This window comes from Nerophis ophidion, linkage group LG02 (genome assembly GCF_033978795.1).
Source record: "Nerophis ophidion isolate RoL-2023_Sa linkage group LG02, RoL_Noph_v1.0, whole genome shotgun sequence".
Taxonomy (NCBI): domain Eukaryota; kingdom Metazoa; phylum Chordata; class Actinopteri; order Syngnathiformes; family Syngnathidae; genus Nerophis; species Nerophis ophidion.
Window position 1 is genome coordinate 26,194,579 of NC_084612.1, and position 19,002 is coordinate 26,213,580.

At 39.9% G+C, this 19,002-nt stretch overlaps 1 protein-coding gene across 1 annotated transcript in view; it reads left to right on the forward strand.

Annotated features, from left to right (window-relative positions):
* LOC133538691 (CUB and sushi domain-containing protein 1-like) overlaps positions 1 to 19,002 on the forward strand; it is a 1,135,806-nt gene that overhangs the window by 1,039,677 nt on the left and 77,127 nt on the right. Inside the window, exons 54-58 of the mRNA XM_061880405.1 lie at positions 3,359 to 3,556; positions 3,655 to 3,828; positions 13,530 to 13,703; positions 16,240 to 16,413; positions 18,771 to 18,959. Coding sequence (XP_061736389.1) covers positions 3,359 to 3,556; positions 3,655 to 3,828; positions 13,530 to 13,703; positions 16,240 to 16,413; positions 18,771 to 18,959 — 909 coding nt within the window. The remainder of the gene's footprint in view (positions 1 to 3,358; positions 3,557 to 3,654; positions 3,829 to 13,529; positions 13,704 to 16,239; positions 16,414 to 18,770; positions 18,960 to 19,002) is intronic.

Consider the following 19,002-nt stretch of genomic DNA (forward strand, 5'->3'; position numbering starts at 1 on the left):
GATGATGTGATTTTCTTTAAAAAGGCTCAGAAATGTATACACAAATGTTAAAACAAATCTGTTATTATTTATTATTATTAACATATTTATTATATCTTTTTGCCATATTGTCAATTGTTGCTGAATTTTGTATGTGTACATTGTTGTGAGTTTTAAGTGTTTACAGGCTTTTAATTACTTAAAAACAACTAGCAACAAATTCAGCATTTTTTTCTGGTGTTATTATAGACTGTACCCGTGTTTAGAGACTACACTTCTGTCGCTCAATCTCCCGAAAGAAAGAGGCTGTTGCTCTCGTTGGACTTTCTCTTCTCGAAAGCCCCCACTGTCCTTTTAATGTTTGCACATTTGTAGATGGCTGTCCGTGGGTGTATCTGTGATATATTGAAAGTACGTTTGTACGTCCACATTGCAGACATGCTGACTAAGCTCCAGTCAATGGCGTGCGTTTTGTTTACATTTACAGCGCGGTTTTTGTTAATCAAAGTCTTTTTTTTTGGTAGTCGAGTTTTCACTACATCACTTGTCAATAGTGCGCAGATAATAGGCTTTATATTAATTCAAAGCGTAACGACCATGTTCATGTATTATGTTTGTGTGGTTTGGATTTGATGCTAGTTTTTCCCATGTTTGCAAACACATTGTTCATGTCTGAAAGGTGATTGCCGCAGAAGGGGAAGGCATTGTTGTGTGTCTGGGGAAGCGCGGTGACGATAGTGTTTGCAACTGTTGGAATTGCGCCGTTTTGTTATCATAAAATTGGTAATTAAGGTGAAAAATAGCGGCAGACTTTGTGTGTTTTCGTCTGGGGGCTGCAATATATTATAGTACATTGATTTTTTTTTCAAGTAAAAAAAAAACTACTTTATTTTCAAGGTCTGGCAGTAACAAAAATGCCATGGCGGCGCGCCACATTCAATGACATCAAGTGGAAGCCCTGTAGTAATAGTAGTACGTTTATACTGCCCAGTTAGCAATGATACAACTGATAATCAACAGTGCAGCAAGTGCAGCACGCATACGTTTCACACCGACGGCTGACAAAAACAGCACAGCTAACATATTCTCATGGAACTTCAAGTACAGCTGCTGCCATCTTGTCTGAGATTAGTCAATAAAAACTAAATCTGGAGGTTGCCGACAGCCACAGCTGTTAATGTTAATGTTTTTTAACCAAAGGTTACATGTTTGCTTGATATTTTGCTATGACTCTATCCTCACATTCTGTTTTTATACTGTTTTTTTATCCCCCAATTGCGGGACAGCCTGGCGATAGTTCTCAGGGGTGCAAACAACCTTCCGATATTTAAAAAACAAGCTCCTTTTTAACTCAAATTAAGGATTGTTTTTATTTTGTCATTTCCATTAGGAAGTTTAGAAAAGAGAAGTATCCCACACTTCTTTTTTCTAAAGTAAATCTCTACAGCAGATATGGACATATAAATCAACACCTGACAACACCCTTTAGTATCTTTACAGGACAAATACAAATATATATATATATATATATACATACCCCGTTTTCATATGAGTTGGGAGATTGTGTTAGATGTAAATATAAACGGAATACAATGATTTGCAAATCACTGTTAACCCATATTGAGTTGAATATGCTACAAAGACAACATATTTGATGTTCAAACTGATAAACATTTTTTTTTTTGCAAATAATCATTAACTTTACAATTTGATGCCAGCAACACGTGACAAAGAAGTTGGGAAAGGTGGCAATAAATACTGATAAAGTTGATGAGTGCTCATCAAACACTTATACGGAACATCCCACAGGTGTGCAGGCTAATTGAGAACCGTTGGGTGCCATGATTGGGTATAAAAGCAGCTTCCATGAAATGCTAAGTAATTCACAAACAAGGATGCGGTGAGGGTCACCACTTTGTGTGCAAATTGTCGAACAGTTTTAGAACAACATTTCTCAACGAGCTATTGCAAGGAATCTAGGGATTTTACCATCTACGGTCCGTAAAATCATCAAAAAGTTCAGAGAATCTGGAGAAATCACTGCACATAAGCGATGATATTACGGACTTTTGATCCCTCAGGCGGTACTGCATCAAAAACCGACATCATTGCGTAAAGGATATCACCACATGGGCTCAGGAACACTTCATAAAACCACTGTCAGTAACTACAGTTGGTCGCTACATCTGTAAGTTCAAGTTAAAACTCTGCTATGCAAAGCAAAACCCATTTATCAACAATATCCTGAACCGCCGCCGGCTTGGCTGGGCCCGAGCTCACCTAAGATGGACTGATGGAAAAGTGGAAAGGTGTTCTGTGGTCTGACGAGTCCACATTTCAAATTATATTTGAAAAAAGAGGGCGTGATGTCCTCTAGAACAAAGAGGAAAATAACCATTCAGATTGTTATAGGCGCAGAATTCAAAAGCCAGCATCTGTGATGGTATGTGGGTGTATTAGTGCACAAGGCATGGGAAACTTATACATTTGTGAAAGCACCATTAATTCTGAAAGGTCCATACAGGTTTTGGAGCAACATATGTTGTCATCCAAGCAACGTTATCATGGACGCCTCTGCTTATTTCAGCAAGACAAGTGTTACAACCCGCACTTGTAAAAAAGGAGTGCGGGTACTTTCCTGGCCAGCCTACAGTCCATACCTGTCTCCCATCGAAAATGTGTGGCGCATTATGAAGCGTAAAATACAACAGCGGAGACCCCGGACTGTTGAACGACTGAAGCTCTACATAAAACAACAATGGAGAAGAATACCACTTTCAAAGCTTCAACAATTAGTTTCCTCAGTTCCCAAACGTTTATTGAGTGTTGTTAAAAGAAAAGGTGATGTAACACAGTGGTGAACATGTCCTTTCCCAACTACTTTGGCACATGTCGCAGCCATGAAATTCTAAGTTAATTATTATTTGCAAAAAAAAATAAAGTTTATGAGTTTGAACATCAAATATCTTGTCTTTGTAGTGCATACAATTGAATATGGGTTGAAAATTATTTGCAAATCATTGTATTCCGTTTATATTTTCATCTAACACAGTTTCCCAACTCATATGGAAACAGGGTTTGTATGTATGTATGTGTATATATATATATATATATATATATATATATATATATATATATATATATATATATATATATATATATATATATATATATATATATATATATATATATATATATATATATACACATACAAATATATATATATATGTATATATGTATATATATTTGAGTTGTACAGTTATTTTATATGTATGAAAAGTACTGTACAAATACAGTATGATTGATTGATTGGTTTATCGATTCATGGACTGATGTTTCTCATTAATTCTCATCTTTTGACCTTACATTTTTTCCCCAGCCATCCACTGTCCGAGCCTTGAGGGCACATTGTCAGATCACATGACCCACCGTCTGCTGTCTGGTGCACTGGGAGAGTTTGGTTCTGTGGTCATGCTGGAATGCCTAGCAGGATACTCTTTCGGGGTGGGACATCGGACACTGCGCTGTCTTGCCAACGGGACGTGGGAGGGGTCAGATGGCCCTGCTACATGCAAGAGTAAGATATATTAATAACTTTTTGACAGCCTATTGTGGTTTTAGTCAATAAATTGAAAATGATCAATGGGACTTTTTTCTCCTGATTATACTTTGTAGTTTTGTCCTGTGGAGATCTTCCCTCTCCTCCCTTTGGCACCAAACTCGGCACACTGACTACATTTGGAGCTACTGCGATTTTTATGTGTAACCATGGTTACACATTAGTGGGATCACATGTAAGAGAATGTGGAGCCAACGGGCTGTGGAGTGGTTCGGAGACCAAGTGTCTAGGTAAGTCTAAATATTTAAAGTTGTATTTGTGAAAAATAGTACAAAAGCAGTGCTCCCACTAAAAATGAAGGGCCTGATTTACTAAATGTTTGCCTGTACTAAAACATGTCCAAACTTGATAGCACTCACAAAGCTGATCTATTAAACATGTGCAAAGTGGTTTGGGTCTGTTAAGTGAGCATAATTAGGCGTGCAATCGATTTTGTGTCTCTGTCTCATTTAATATGTAAAATTCCCTGAAGGAGAAATTGCAAATATCATTATTTAGCATGAGCAATGTGATTTATCAACATTGTTTTTGGAGCGTTATTTCAGCAAACTGACGACGGTGAAAGAGGAGTGCTTGTGTTTTTAAGACAGAATCCTCCACCACACGTGTACAATTGAACATATTTGGAGAGTCAGAGATAAAAAAAAAATATAAAATAGACACATCGTCTATTCAGCAACACCCTTTTATAACTTAAAAGGGCTGATTTAAACAAATTCAAATAATGCATTTTGGAGTCATTTAGTATTTTTTGTAAGATTTTTGTTTTTCACAAATAATATGTACTGTTGACATATATCCTATATGATAAAAAAAAACTTAATCAAGTAATATGTTTTTGTGTCTTGAGCACAGCTTCACTGGAATCCACCATAAGCATTAAAAAAAAGAAAAATAAAGTGGTGTAAATGTAAATGCAGTGCACAAATACTTCTAAAATGCTCATAAAAAGTAGTAGATGTCTTCTGCTTGTTTGAAAACATACCAAATGCCAAATGTAGGCGCATGATAACATGAATGTGCAGTAAATGAGAGTTTGTATGTGGCTATGCCCCGAATAGTACATGCTAAATCTTCATTTAAATAAAGCGGTCTGCACCACTTTTCAAATGCATACGCATTGTTAGTAGATCACACGCAATAAGCCTACTATTATTTAATGCTACTTCATAGATTGCACACGTTGTTTTGCGCGTGGTATTTATTTAAATAAATGATAAATGGATTGTACTTGTATAGCACTTTTCTACATTCAAGGTACTCAAAGCGCTTTGACACTACTTCCACATTTACCCATTCACACACATATTCACACACTGATGGGAGGGAGCTGCCATGCAAGGCGCTAACCAGCACCCATCAGGAGCAAGGGTGAAGTGTCTTGCTCAGGACACAACGGACGTGACGAGGTTGGTACTAGGTGGGGACTGAACCAGGGACCCTCGGGTTGCGCACGGCCACTCTTCCACTGCGCCACGCCGTCCCTGAATTTGAATCATAGTCAATCAGTCTGCGCGAGGAATGAACCGATTATAAAAAATAATCATGCCCAAAAACCCCTGCAGTGCCTTAACAGTGGAGGTTATGAGGAAAATCTTCTACCGCTTGCACTTTTGAGAGGGCAAGCAGGTTTCTTGCGACAGTTACATTCCAGTTACATTCCTTGTAACTGTCGCAAGAAAACCTGATTGCCCTCTCAACGGAGGGTGCTTACAGACATCAGTCGTTTACCAAGCAAAGGTAATACGCAAGGACATTAACACATCCGACACGTACGTAGGATTAACCGAAGGAGCGTTCAAAACAAGATGGAATAATCACAACGCCTCCTTTAGAAACCAGACTTTGCGGAATTCTACAGAACTCAGCAAACACATTTGGAACCTCAAAGACAATAATGTTGAATATTCAATAACATGGCAAATTCTTGCATCCAGCACACCTTACAACAGTGGTAATAAAAGATGCAATCCATGCTTAAAAGAGAAACTGTTTATTATATATCATCCAGATCTATCATCCCTCAACAAGCGCAGTGAAATCTTTTCAACATGCCGCCACAGACGGAAACACCTCCTAGGTAACACATGAGCCAATCACCACACCCTACGCCTGCCTGTACCCACCCACTCTGTGCCCTATATAAACCATTGTATGTGAATGCTTCCATTAAAATCTCCTGATGATTGAGGGAACCCCTCATGAAACAGTTCTGTAAAGATTAAGTAGTCTTGTGATTTTTCCCACACCTACATATTGCGCTCTACCACGGTATCGAGCACTATTCTCTGGATAATCCAATCAAGACACATATATATATATATATATATATATATATATATATATATATATATATATTAGAGATGCGCGGATAGGCAATTATATCATCCGCAACCCCGATCAGTAAAGTCGTCATCCACCCGCCACCCACCCGAACCAACATTTCATCAAACCCACACCCGCCCGTTCTTGTATGTCTAATATAGATGATGCAAGGCACTAGTGAGGTTAGAAAGTGTAACTCCCTCCAAATAGCACAGACACAATGGCTTTCTTGAACTGATTTATTGGAAGGCTTCCTTTCCCTTCAAATTCACCCTGAAAACTGTAATAAATAAAGCACGTTACAAACGTAAAAATAATAACATGCACAGCATGCGGATCAAACATTTTACCAAGTAAAATACCAACAAATGACAAATACCTCATTGGCCATACCCGGAAGTAGCTTCCTTATATCCGTCGACAGACCAAACGAGACGCTTCAAAATAAAAGTATGTCCACATACTGTTTCAAAGAGTGCTGCTCGTTTTTCGTATGTGGGTAACAGCATTTAACTATTTATAAATGGTTGATTTGTATAGGCTGGTAAGGTAAAGTGTTGTACCTGACAACACCTTGCTTCTGCAGCCTTCATCAGAGGTGTCACGTGATATTAGCGTGACGTCGTCTGTGATGTGTTTTATGGATTGTACCATCAAGTGTTGTCAGGTACAACACTTTACCTACTAGCCTATATAAATCAACCATTTATAACTACACGTCAGTAGGCTAAATGAACCTCTTCGACATAACATTTAACTGTGTATAATGTAGCGGCTGGCTACAGGGTGTTAGCCAATGACTTTGGCTGGGGGGCGGGACTTCCGGGAGAGATAGGGAAGTGACGTTATCGACAGGAAGTGAGAGTTCGAGTTGTCCCGGGAAAAGCGTTAGAGACATGAGAGCTGTTGTGTGGTTGTATTACATCTTGTGCAATAAAGACATGACAAACGAAGAAGTTGTATGAGCCTACATTCCAGGGATTATTACAATATATATTTCCGAATTGGTTCAACCGCCACCAGCCCGAATCTATTTAAAATAAATTTTTTCGTCATGTCGCCCGCCCGACCCGCGCTTTATCCGCGGACTCCGCAGTTGTGACCGCAAACCGCGCATCTCTGACATATACATATATATATATATATATATATATATATATATTACCATATATATATATATATATATATATATATATATATATATATATATACACACACCCCGTATTTCCTTGAATTGCCGCCGGGGCGCTAATCAATTTAAAACCTCTTCTCACTCCTGCGCTTACCAAAGGCATGCAATAAAAGTAAGCATGTGCTAATTATTTTAAAACCTCTTCTCACTCCGGCACTTACCCAAAGCATGCAGTAAGTGCCAGGGCCAACACAGATAGACAGACAACGTTCACACTATCATGAAAAGCACATTTAATAAAAGATAACGGTATTATGGTCTTACCTTTACCTATAAATATAGTCCATGCCAGCTCCTTCTGATCAAAAGCATCAATAACTTGTTTATAGAAGTCTTCCTTATCTTTCTTCAGTTCTATGTCTCGATGGAGATCTTCCTTTATTACCTCCTCCAGCACATATCACGTCACTCATTTCACTTCTTCTGCAGCCGAGTAGTCGCAAGAAGGATCACTAGCGCCCTCTACCACCAGGAGGCGGGAGTCATTAATGAATCATATTTGACAGACGCAGCTACGGTATTGTGACAGTCTCAAGCTGTCCTCTTGCGGGTTCCCAGGACCACCAAGGAAGGACATGGCTTGAGCAGTTTGACATTATTTATTTTTCAATAAAACCTCAGTCCAGGTTACTCTTCCGCTCCTCCTCTCCGCTCGGTCGCCATCTCCTTGCCGCCATCTTGGCATGCCCCAGCATGCCCTGCCTGTCTGTCGGCTCCACAGGTGTATTAATAAAACATGGTTGCTTACTGTTCTTTTTAGCATACCGGTATTCAATAGCTTAGACCTCAAATCCTACTGAATAGCTCTTAATCTTCTTCCCTTTATGCGATTTCAAATTACCGGTACTGAAATCAGCCTCCTCCATTTTGAAAATGTTGACAGGGGAAGTGTCAGTTGTGACGTCACGAGTTTGACCCGGTGGTAATACTAAGCATAAGCTAATTATTTTGCGAAGCGAGTTTGACCCAGCAGTAATTCAAGGCAGGCGCATACTATATGCCCTGCAGCAATTCAAGGAAATACAATATATATATGTATATATATATATGTATATATATATATATATATATATATATATATATATATATATATATATATATATATATATATATATATATATATATATGTGTGTATATATATGTATGTATATATATGTATATATATGTCTTGATTGGATTATCCAGAGAATAGTGCTCGATACCGTGGTAGAGCGCAATATGTAGGTGTGGGAAAAAATCACAAGACTACTTCATCTCTACAGATCTGTTTCATGAGGGGTTCCCTCAATCATCAGGAGATTTTAATGGAAGCATTCACATACAATGGTTTATATAGAGCACAGAGTGGGTGGGTACAGGCAGGCGTAGGGTGTGGTGATTGGCTCATGTGTTACCTAGGAGGTGTTTCCGTCTATGGCGGCATGTTGAAATGATTTCACTGCGCTTGTTGAGAGATGATAGATCTGGATGATATATAATAAACAGTTTCTCTTTTAAGCATAGGTTGCATCTTTTATTACCACTGTTGTAAGGTGTGCTGGATGCAAGAATTTGCCATGTTATTGAATATTCAACATTATTGTCTTTGAGGTTCCAAATGTGTTTGCTGAGTTCTGTAGAATTCTGCAAAGTCTGGTTTCTAAAGGAGGCGTTGTGATTATTCCATCTTGTTTTGAACGCTCCTTCGGTTAATCCTACGTACGTGTCGGATGTGTTAATGTCCTTGCGTATTACCTCTGCTTGGTAAACGACTGATGTCTGTAAGCACCTTCCGTTGAGAGGGCAATCAGGTTTCTTGCGACAGTTACATTCATTATTGGTTTCAGAGTCGTTTAGTCTGGGGGTAGGCAGTCCTTTTGCAATTGCTTTGTTGTGGTTTGAAATGATTTGTTGCATGTTATTCATACAGCTGTAGCTCAATTTAATGTTGTTCTTGTTGAATATTTTTCTTAGGGTGTTGCCTTTGGGGAAGTGTTTGTCGATCAGAGTGAGGAACTTGCGGCCGATGTTGGTTGAGACGTCTTTGCTGAATGGCGGATTGTACCAGATGATGTTGTTTCGTTTTCTGCTCTTTTTTGGTTGGTTTCCTGGGGTGGGTTCATAGGTGAGGGTGAAGTTGTATCCACTTTCATCAAGTGCTTTCTGGTACGGGGGGGTTGCTTGGTCGAATTCAGCTTTGCTGGATGACAGCATCGATAGTCTTTTATTAATTCCGGTAGGTATTCTTTTCGTGGTGGTGGGTGGGTGGTTGCTGTCGTGGTGCACGTATTGGAGTGTTGTGTTGGGTTTCGTGAATGGTTGGTAGCTGTTATTTCTCAGGTTGAAAGTGACGTCGAGGAAGTTGACGGTTTGCTTGTTGGCTTCAATCGTGATCCGTAGGCCGTTTTCTTTGAAGATTTGGCATATGCGCTTCTTGGTGTTCTCGCTGCTCCTTGGCGAGGCGCGGCACACTGCCAGTCCATCATCACGGTAAATACCAAGGTTCAGGTTGAGGCTAGCAAGCTGGGAGAGGAGGAAACTCCCAACGAGTTCGCACGTTTCTGCGCCGTCAAAACTCCTACAGAATGGACATACCAGAACATAACTCTTTACTGGACAAAAGCATCACCAAATCATACAAAAAAGCGCAACCCAACACTTTACAGAACATCCACCTGGAAAACAAGCGGATCGCAACCGAACTGGACATTGAGGACAGGGTGGACACCACAGCCAACAAAGAAGCCTTCATCACATTGAAGGACCACAAACCCAACTTCGCAAATAACCCAACATGCCGACTAATAAACCCAACTAAATCCGAAATAGGAAAAATCAGCAAAATAATCCTGGACAGAATCAACGCAAAAATCAAGGACAAAACACCACTCAACCAATGGAGAAATACAGCAGCAGTAATCAAATGGTTCAACAACATCCAAGACAAACAACAACACAACTTTATCTCCTTCGACATCGAAGAATTTTACCCTTCCATCACGCAAGACCTACTGACCCAAGCACTAAACTTCGCCTCGGACTACGACTCAATCACAGGCAACGAAAGAAACATCATCATCCACGCAAAGAACTCCATACTCATCCACAACAGTACACCATGGCAAAAAAAGAACAATTCAACATTTGACGTTACTATGGGGAGTTTTGACGGCGCAGAAACGTGCGAACTCGTTGGGAGTTTCCTCCTCTCCCAGCTTGCTAGCCTCAACCTGAACCTTGGTATTTACTGTGATGATGGACTGGCAGTGTGCCGCGCCTCGCCAAGGAGCAGCGAGAACACCAAGAAGCGCATATGCCAAATCTTCAAAGAAAACGGCCTACGGATCACGATTGAAGCCAACAAGCAAACCGTCAACTTCCTCGACGTCACTTTCAACCTGAGAAATAACAGCTACCAACCATTCACGAAACCCAACACAACACTCCAATACGTGCACCACGACAGCAACCACCCACCCACCACCACGAAAAGAATACCTACCGGAATTAATAAAAGACTATCGATGCTGTCATCCAGCAAAGCTGAATTCGACCAAGCAACCCCCCCGTACCAGAAAGCATTTGATGAAAGTGGATACAACTTCACCCTCACCTATGAACCCACCCCAGGAAACCAACCAAAAAAGAGCAGAAAACGAAACAACATCATCTGGTACAATCCGCCATTCAGCAAAGACGTCTCAACCAACATCGGCCGCAAGTTCCTCACTCTGATCGACAAACACTTCCCCAAAGGCAACACCCTAAGAAAAATATTCAACAAGAACAACATTAAATTGAGCTACAGCTGTATGAATAACATGCAACAAATCATTTCAAACCACAACAAAGCAATTGCAAAAGGACTGCCTACCCCCAGACTAAACGACTCTGAAACCAATAATGAATGTAACTGTCGCAAGAAACCTGATTGCCCTCTCAACGGAAGGTGCTTACAGACATCAGTCGTTTACCAAGCAGAGGTAATACGCAAGGACATTAACACATCCGACACGTACGTAGGATTAACCGAAGGAGCGTTCAAAACAAGATGGAATAATCACAACGCCTCCTTTAGAAACCAGACTTTGCAGAATTCTACAGAACTCAGCAAACACATTTGGAACCTCAAAGACAATAATGTTGAATATTCAATAACATGGCAAATTCTTGCATCCAGCACACCTTACAACAGTGGTAATAAAAGATGCAACCTATGCTTAAAAGAGAAACTGTTTATTATATATCATCCAGATCTATCATCTCTCAACAAGCGCAGTGAAATCATTTCAACATGCCGCCATAGACGGAAACACCTCCTAGGTAACACATGAGCCACTCACCACACCCTACGCCTGCCTGTACCCACCCACTCTGTGCTCTATATAAACCATTGTATGTGAATGCTTCCATTAAAATCTCCTGATGATTGAGGGAACCCCTCATGAAACAGATCTGTAGAGATGAAGTAGTCTTGTGATTTTTTCCCACACCTACATATATGTATATATATATATATATATATGTATATATATATATATGTGTATGTATACATATATGTGTATATATACATATATATATATGTGTGTATATATATATATGTATGTATATATATATATATATAGTCTTGTGATTTTTCCCACACCTACATATTGCGCTCCACCACGTATCGAGCACTGATAATCCAATCAAGACATATATATATATATATATATATATATATATATATATATATATATATTAACCCTGTGATATAGATTAATTAAATAAGGAAATAAAATAAATCATTAAAAAACTAAACAAAGGGGTAATAAATGTAACTAATAACTACAATACTGCTATTAATAATAACACTCTCTGTCAGCATTCTTTGAGTTTTCAGGATGCGGCCCTCGGGGCAAACTCTTTTAGCACCCCTGATGTAATGGTCTGAGTTTGAGATAGAGGGTGACGACAAGGTCCCTGCTTAAGACAGCATATACAGTATACAAGCCCATCTGAAATTTGCCAAATAACACCTGAATGATCCAGAAAAAGTTTAGAAGAACATGTTCTCGTCACAGGAGACCAAAATTAAGCTATGTGGCATCAATCTGACTCAATGTGTTTGAAAGCAGAAACATGCTGAATAAGACCCTAACAACAACATCAGTCAAATGTAGAGGTGGAAGCGTTTGGGCTGTTTCTCTGCTCCTCTTCAAAATAACTGGTGATTTGTGTCCGAACGCAACAAGCTATTTCTAATTTTTGCAATTAGTATTACAATGAAATCACTTTCAATCTTATTGTTGCATTTCCTTTGTCAACTGTTCGAATACAATTGTCCATGTGTACAGTACATGTAGATGCAACAAGTGTCATGGTTTGAACCACGGAAATGAGATCAACCAAGAAAAAGATAATCTATATACATGCCCCAAATATCTCAAATGATGTATTGTACCACTGAGACGTTTTATTACTTAATGTTTAATACCGCCTCAAAGCACTGACGATTCAAAGCACTGACTGTTGCATGTGTGGACAAAGCTTAGGGCATGCTCACAATAACATTAGTTTTCTGTTTATTGTATTTCTATGTCTAATTAATGTTCTAAATGGTCAAAAAATACACATTGTTTTAACACATTGGATTTGAATGATCTTTAAAGCCAAACTGTACTTAAAAGTCATGACGTTGTTTAAGGTGAAAAAAAACGTGATTTTTTTTTTCCCCCTCGAAATCAGTCCTAAACAGACATAACATGTAATGTTATTATTATTATTATTATTATTATTACTAAATTGGCCCTAGTGTGTGAATGTGAGTGTGAATGTTGTCTGTCTATCTGTGTTGGCCCTGCGATGAGGTGGCGACTTGTCCAGGGTGTACACCGCCTTCCGCCCGATTGTAGCTGAGATAGGCACCAGCGCCCCCCGTGACCCCAAAGGGAATAAGCGGTAGAAATGGATGGGTGGATTATTATTATTATCATTATTATTATTTTTGTGACCCTTTTAGAAGTATTTTGATGAAATAATGGCCATCCATCCATTTCTACCGCTTATTCCCATTGGGGTCGCGGGGGTCGCTGGTGCCTATCTCAGCAACAATCAGGCGGATGGCGGCGTACACCCTGGACAAGTCGCCCCTCATTTCAGATTAAATAATGTCACATGTTTAAATTAATTTAATAACTCATGTTATGCAAATTCCTGCTAATTTAAAGCTGTGTCATAGTTTGGTCAAAAGGTTTTCGAAATGTTGAAATAACAAACAAAAGCATTATATGTTTGGTATTTGTGTTTAGAGCTAGAGTGGATCATGTATAATGGAGTAATATAAAAATAACTATGGCAAAATGCAGCAAAAAAGTTCTTAAAGGACAAAAAAATTCTGCACCTAATTTGTTTAGTTGTTTTTTTTTGTAATGTAATGTTTTTTCTTTCTTTTAGCTGGCCACTGTGACTCTCCAGATCCTATCGTCAATGGGCACATTAGCGGTGACGGCTCAAGTTACCGCGACACAGTAGTCTACCAGTGCATGCTGGGATATCGGCTGATTGGCACATCAGTCAGAATCTGCCAACAAGACCATCGGTGGTCTGGAACAACACCTGTTTGTGTCCGTAAGTGCAGACTATAACTAATACAGAACACTGTGTAAGCATGGACATTTCTTTTACACAATGGGTGAAAGTTACTAAGACAAATGAATATCTGCTAAAAATAGACTCATGTTTTGTCGTTGTTGTTTAAGTTTGTTTCGAGCATGCAAGCCTTTACAATATGATCCACATATTTCACATAATCTATACATACTTTCATATAAAACATGTCCAAAACATAGTAGGAAGAAGCAGAGTTTATTTTATCCTACCACTTTCCCATATCATAGCAATTAATAACACGTCGGTTCACTTCCTGTTCTCAAGTTGTAACAGAATTGAAATCAATGAACAATAAAAAAGTTAAGTTTTGAATAACACAATGAGATGACTAAGATGATCAAATTTTCAATGAAGTTCAAAATGTTTATCAGGATTCCTTTTCTTTGTACTTTGTAAACATTATATTCATTGTCACCGATGTCCCACTGGGTGTGAGTTTTCCTTGCCCTTATGTGGGCCTACCGAGGATGTCGTAGTGGTTTGTGCAGCCCTTTGAGACACTAGTGATTTAGGGCTGTATAAGTAAACATTGATTGATTGATTGATTGATTTGCCACAAAATTACATTTACGTGTACAATCAATTTAAAAATATATATATAATTATGGGGGCGGTCAAAATTAAAACAATAATGACAAGTTAACAAAAGTGTCTTAACAGCACAATTTTTTAAATCGCAGGATTGATTTGAAGTGAAGTGAATAATCTTTATACAGCACTTTACATAGTGAAACCCAATATCTAAGTTACATCTAAACCAGTGTGGGTGGCACTGGGAGCTGGTGGGTGTCTTGCTCAAGGACACAACGGGAGTGAATAGGATGGCACGGCCACTCTACCAACTGAGCTACACTGAGCACACCGTTAATGTGTGTCCTGTGTGACTCTCGGTCCGTTCCGAAGTGGTGGAAAAGCAGCTGATATTGAGCCACAAGAACAAATACTAAGAGGAAATAGATAAACAAATCAGTATCTTCAAAGCCCTAGCAAGTCGCTGTCTCCACAAGACAAAAGTTATATCCAACCACATCGCTCTGAGTTATAACCGATTAAAGTTCCTAGCTTTTTTTTTATTTTTTTGCAAATTGCATGAGTTGAGGTTAACGGGGCTTGTTTTTGAATGTGTTGTTGCTTATTTGGGCTTGCTTTTTTATTTCCATGAGGAAGCAATACATGACTGCGTTGGCAGGTAGTTCTTTTGGACATGATGGTTTCTGGTTAACACGCTCCCAGTCTACTTGGCACGCCCCCAAACACGTGCAAATGACGCATGTGCAACTACGACGGAACCCAGAGACAAACAACTGAGTGACGAGCCAAAGTGAACTAGTGACAGAAGTAGTGGGAAACATTTTTATTAAAAATACAATTTTTATATTATATGTATTTCATTAGTTTGCATGTTCTCCCCGTTACTGCGAGGTTTCCCTCCGGGTACTCCGGCTTTCTACCACCACCAAAGACATGCACCTGGGGATAGGTTGATTAGCAACACTAAAATTGGCCCTAGTGTGTGAATGTGAGTTTGAATATTGTCTATCTAATAATAATAATAATAATAATGGATTACATTTTATATCGCGTTTTTCTATTGTTAGATACTCAAAGCGCTCACAGAGAAGTGGGAACCCATTATTCATTCACACCTGGTGGTGGTAAGCTACATCTGTAGCCACAGCTGCCCTGGGGTAGACTGACGGAAGCGAGGCTGCCAGTTTGCGCCTACGGCCCCTCCGACCACCACCAATCATTCATTCATCATTTATTCACCGGTGTGAGCGGCACCGGGGACAAGGGTGAAGTCTCCTGCCCAAGGACACAACAGCAGCGATTTGGATGTCAATAGGTGGGAAGCAAACCTGCAACCCTCAGGTTTCTGGCATAGCCGCTCTACCCACTACGCCATGCCGCTGTGTTGACCCTGTGATGAGGTGGCGACTTGTCCAGGGTGTACCCTGCCTGCAGCTGAGATAGGCTCCAGCACCCCCCTGTGACACCAAAAGGGACAAGCGGTAGGAAATGGATGGATGGATGGATGTATTTCATTAAAAGAAAAAGAGAGTATTTAAGGATGAAAATAGACCCCAGGTGGAAAATGTCTTGCATCATGTGTGTGTGTCTGTTTGTGTTCATTTTGTGCTGTTTAAAAAAGCAAAATGTACATACTTTTAAATAAATAACTTTGAATAAATAAAAAAAAATTATATTCCAATGTAAGGTGTACTTTTTAATAAGATAAACAGAACAAAAATAATAACAAACATACGTATCATGTTTGCGATTAATCATGATTAAATATCATCACAATTGTCGCTATGTGACAAAATGTGATTAATTGCAATTCAAAATTCAACAGCCGTAAGACAGATGCAATTGTGTTGTGCAGATGTATCTAACAAAGTGTACCGCTCAGGGCAATGCTTGTCTTACAATTAAAAATATGTATTGCATTGGATTGACAGTCGATCTTTAAATCTCTCATCCCTACCCTCAGCCATCACTTGCGGTCACCCCGGCAACCCAGCCAATGGACGGACAAATGGCAGCGAGTTCAACCTCAATGACGTCGTCAACTTCACCTGCAATAAAGGTTACATCCTGAGTGGAAATGCACGTGCTCAATGTCGACTCAACGGCCAGTGGAGCAGCCCCCTACCTCTCTGCAAAGGTCAGAAGCACATACACAGTTCATATTGTGAACCTCAATGCTGGAGTTATTCAAAGTAAGAGGGACATTTGAAAAGAGACATTTTATTTTTTAGTGTGCATATTTTTCTATTGATTTGCAACAAGCCCCACTTACATTTGCATATTATCATCATTTCCCTGTACCGATCAGTTACCGCATAACAAATTATTATGCTCCTGCTGGCTCGCAGTGTCCATTATTAGATTTGCTATGGCAAAACCTTTGATACAGCAATACACATCCTGTTTGGGATATCATTAAGTGTGCAGGTGTACCTAATGTTGTGACTGCACAAAACACAATTCAGACAAAACACACACACACACGGCTAAGCACATTTTAGGAATTCAGTCTCAGCTGACCGTGCCTGTCTGTTACATTCCCAACCTCCACAGACATTGTGGTGTTGTTGCCGTTATGATGTATTAAACACGCACACATTCGGACATTCTGCCCGATCACAGGATGCAGATCGATACAGCACAGTTGCTCACATGGGTCTTTCATTGAAGGGATTTATTCCTGCCTGCTTGCTCTCTGCAGCGCCCTCATTATTTTCTTTCTTATCCCCACCTCTCTCCTCTCAGCAGCAGCTGTCAATTATGATGCTGAAACGTTCTTTGTTCCTCTATGGCAGTGCTTTTAAATCATTTTCTGTCAATGACCCACATGGGGGACAGAAAATGTTGTGACCCCCCCTCTCCCCCCCGATTGAATTACTTTTGACAACTTATTAATATTATTTTATCTTTCTGTACAACACACTGAGTGAGTTACTTCTTTATATATGGCGCTGACAACTCCTTTTTTTTCATTACTGTCTCGTTCTCTTCACTTCTGTTAACTCCACACGCATTTCCCTGTGTACTTACTACTTCTGCTGAGTAAAACAGGGAGACTGTTGATTAGGCAGAGGGGTTACTGCGTCTGCCTCACAATACGAAAATCCTGAGTAGTCTGGGGTTCGATCCCGGGCTCGGGATCTTTCTGTGTGGAATTTGCATGTTCTCCCCGTGAATGCGTGGGTTCCCTCCGGGTACTCCGGCTTCCTCCCACTTCCAAAGACATGCACCTGGGGATAGGTTGATTGGCAACATTAAATTGGCTCTAGTGTGTGAATGTGAGTGTGAATGTTGTCTGTCTATCTGTGTTGGCCCTGCAATGAGGTGGTGACTTGTCCAGGGTGTACCCCGCCTTCCGCCCGATTGTAGCTGAGATAAGCACCAGCACCCTCCGCAACCCCAAAGGGAATAAGCGTGAGAAAATGGGTGGATGGATGTTGATTAGACTGAGCACTGCTGCCACCTAGCTGCAGGCTTGTTTTTCGTTCTAACATGAATACTAGCATCAAGGCACAAATAATGAACATCTTCCCTGCTGCTTGCCATGGGGTCCAGACCCACTATGGGATAAACACTACACTAGGTTGCCTTCACATTCGAACACACACTTACAGTGGGGCAAAAAAGTTTTTAGTCAGCCACCGATTGTGCAAGTTCTCCCACTTGAAATGATGACAGAGGTCTGTAATTTTCATCATAGGTACACTTCAACTGTGAGAGACAGAATGTGAAAAAAAAATCCAGGAATTCATATTGTAGGAATTTTAAAGAATTTATTTGTAAATTAAGGTAGTAAATAAGTATTTGGTCAACCATTCAGAGCTCTCACGGATGGACGGAGGTTTTGGCTCAAAATCTCACGATACGTGGCCCCATTCATTCTTTCCTTAACACGGATCAATCGTCCTGTCCCCTTAGCAGAAAAACAGCCCCAAAGCAGAGGATTGGGTGAATGTCATGTGGTCAGATGAAACCAAAATATAACTTTTTTTGGTACAAACTCAACTTGTCGTGTTTGGAGGAAGAAGAATACTGAGTAGCACCCCAAGAACACCATACCTACAGTCAAGCATGGGGGTGGAAACATCATGCTTTGGGGCAGTTTTTCTGCTAAGGGGGGAAGAATGAATGGGGCCATGTATCGTGAGATTTTGAGCCAAAACTTCCTTCCATCAGTGAAAGCTTTGAATGGTTGACCAAATACTTATTTTCCACCATAATTTAAAAATAAATTCTTTAAAATTCCTACAATGTGAATTCCTGGATTTCTTTTTCCACATTCTGTCTCTCACAGTTGAAGTGTACCTATGATGAAAATTACAGACCTCTGTCATCATTTTAAGTGGGAGAACTTGCACAATCGGTGGCTGACTAAATACTTTTTCGCCTCACTGTTAATGAATTTCAGGTTGAATTGGCAAACATGATGTTATACTTTGCATAGTTTGCACAAACTACACAGGTTCTCACGTTTTCATTTGTCTGTCACTGCAGTGGTAAACTGTTCGGATCCTGGACATGTAGAGAATGGTGTTCGGCAGTCAGGCCTACGTTACCCAGAAGTCTTCAGCTATGGTGTAACTGTTGCCATCCACTGTAAACGAGGCTTCTACCTGCTGGGTTCTGCAGTCCTCACATGCCAACATGATGGACGCTGGGGCAAACCCACCCCTCGCTGCTTAGGTGAGTATAGACGGGTTACCCTTTTCAGAACATTAATTGAAAT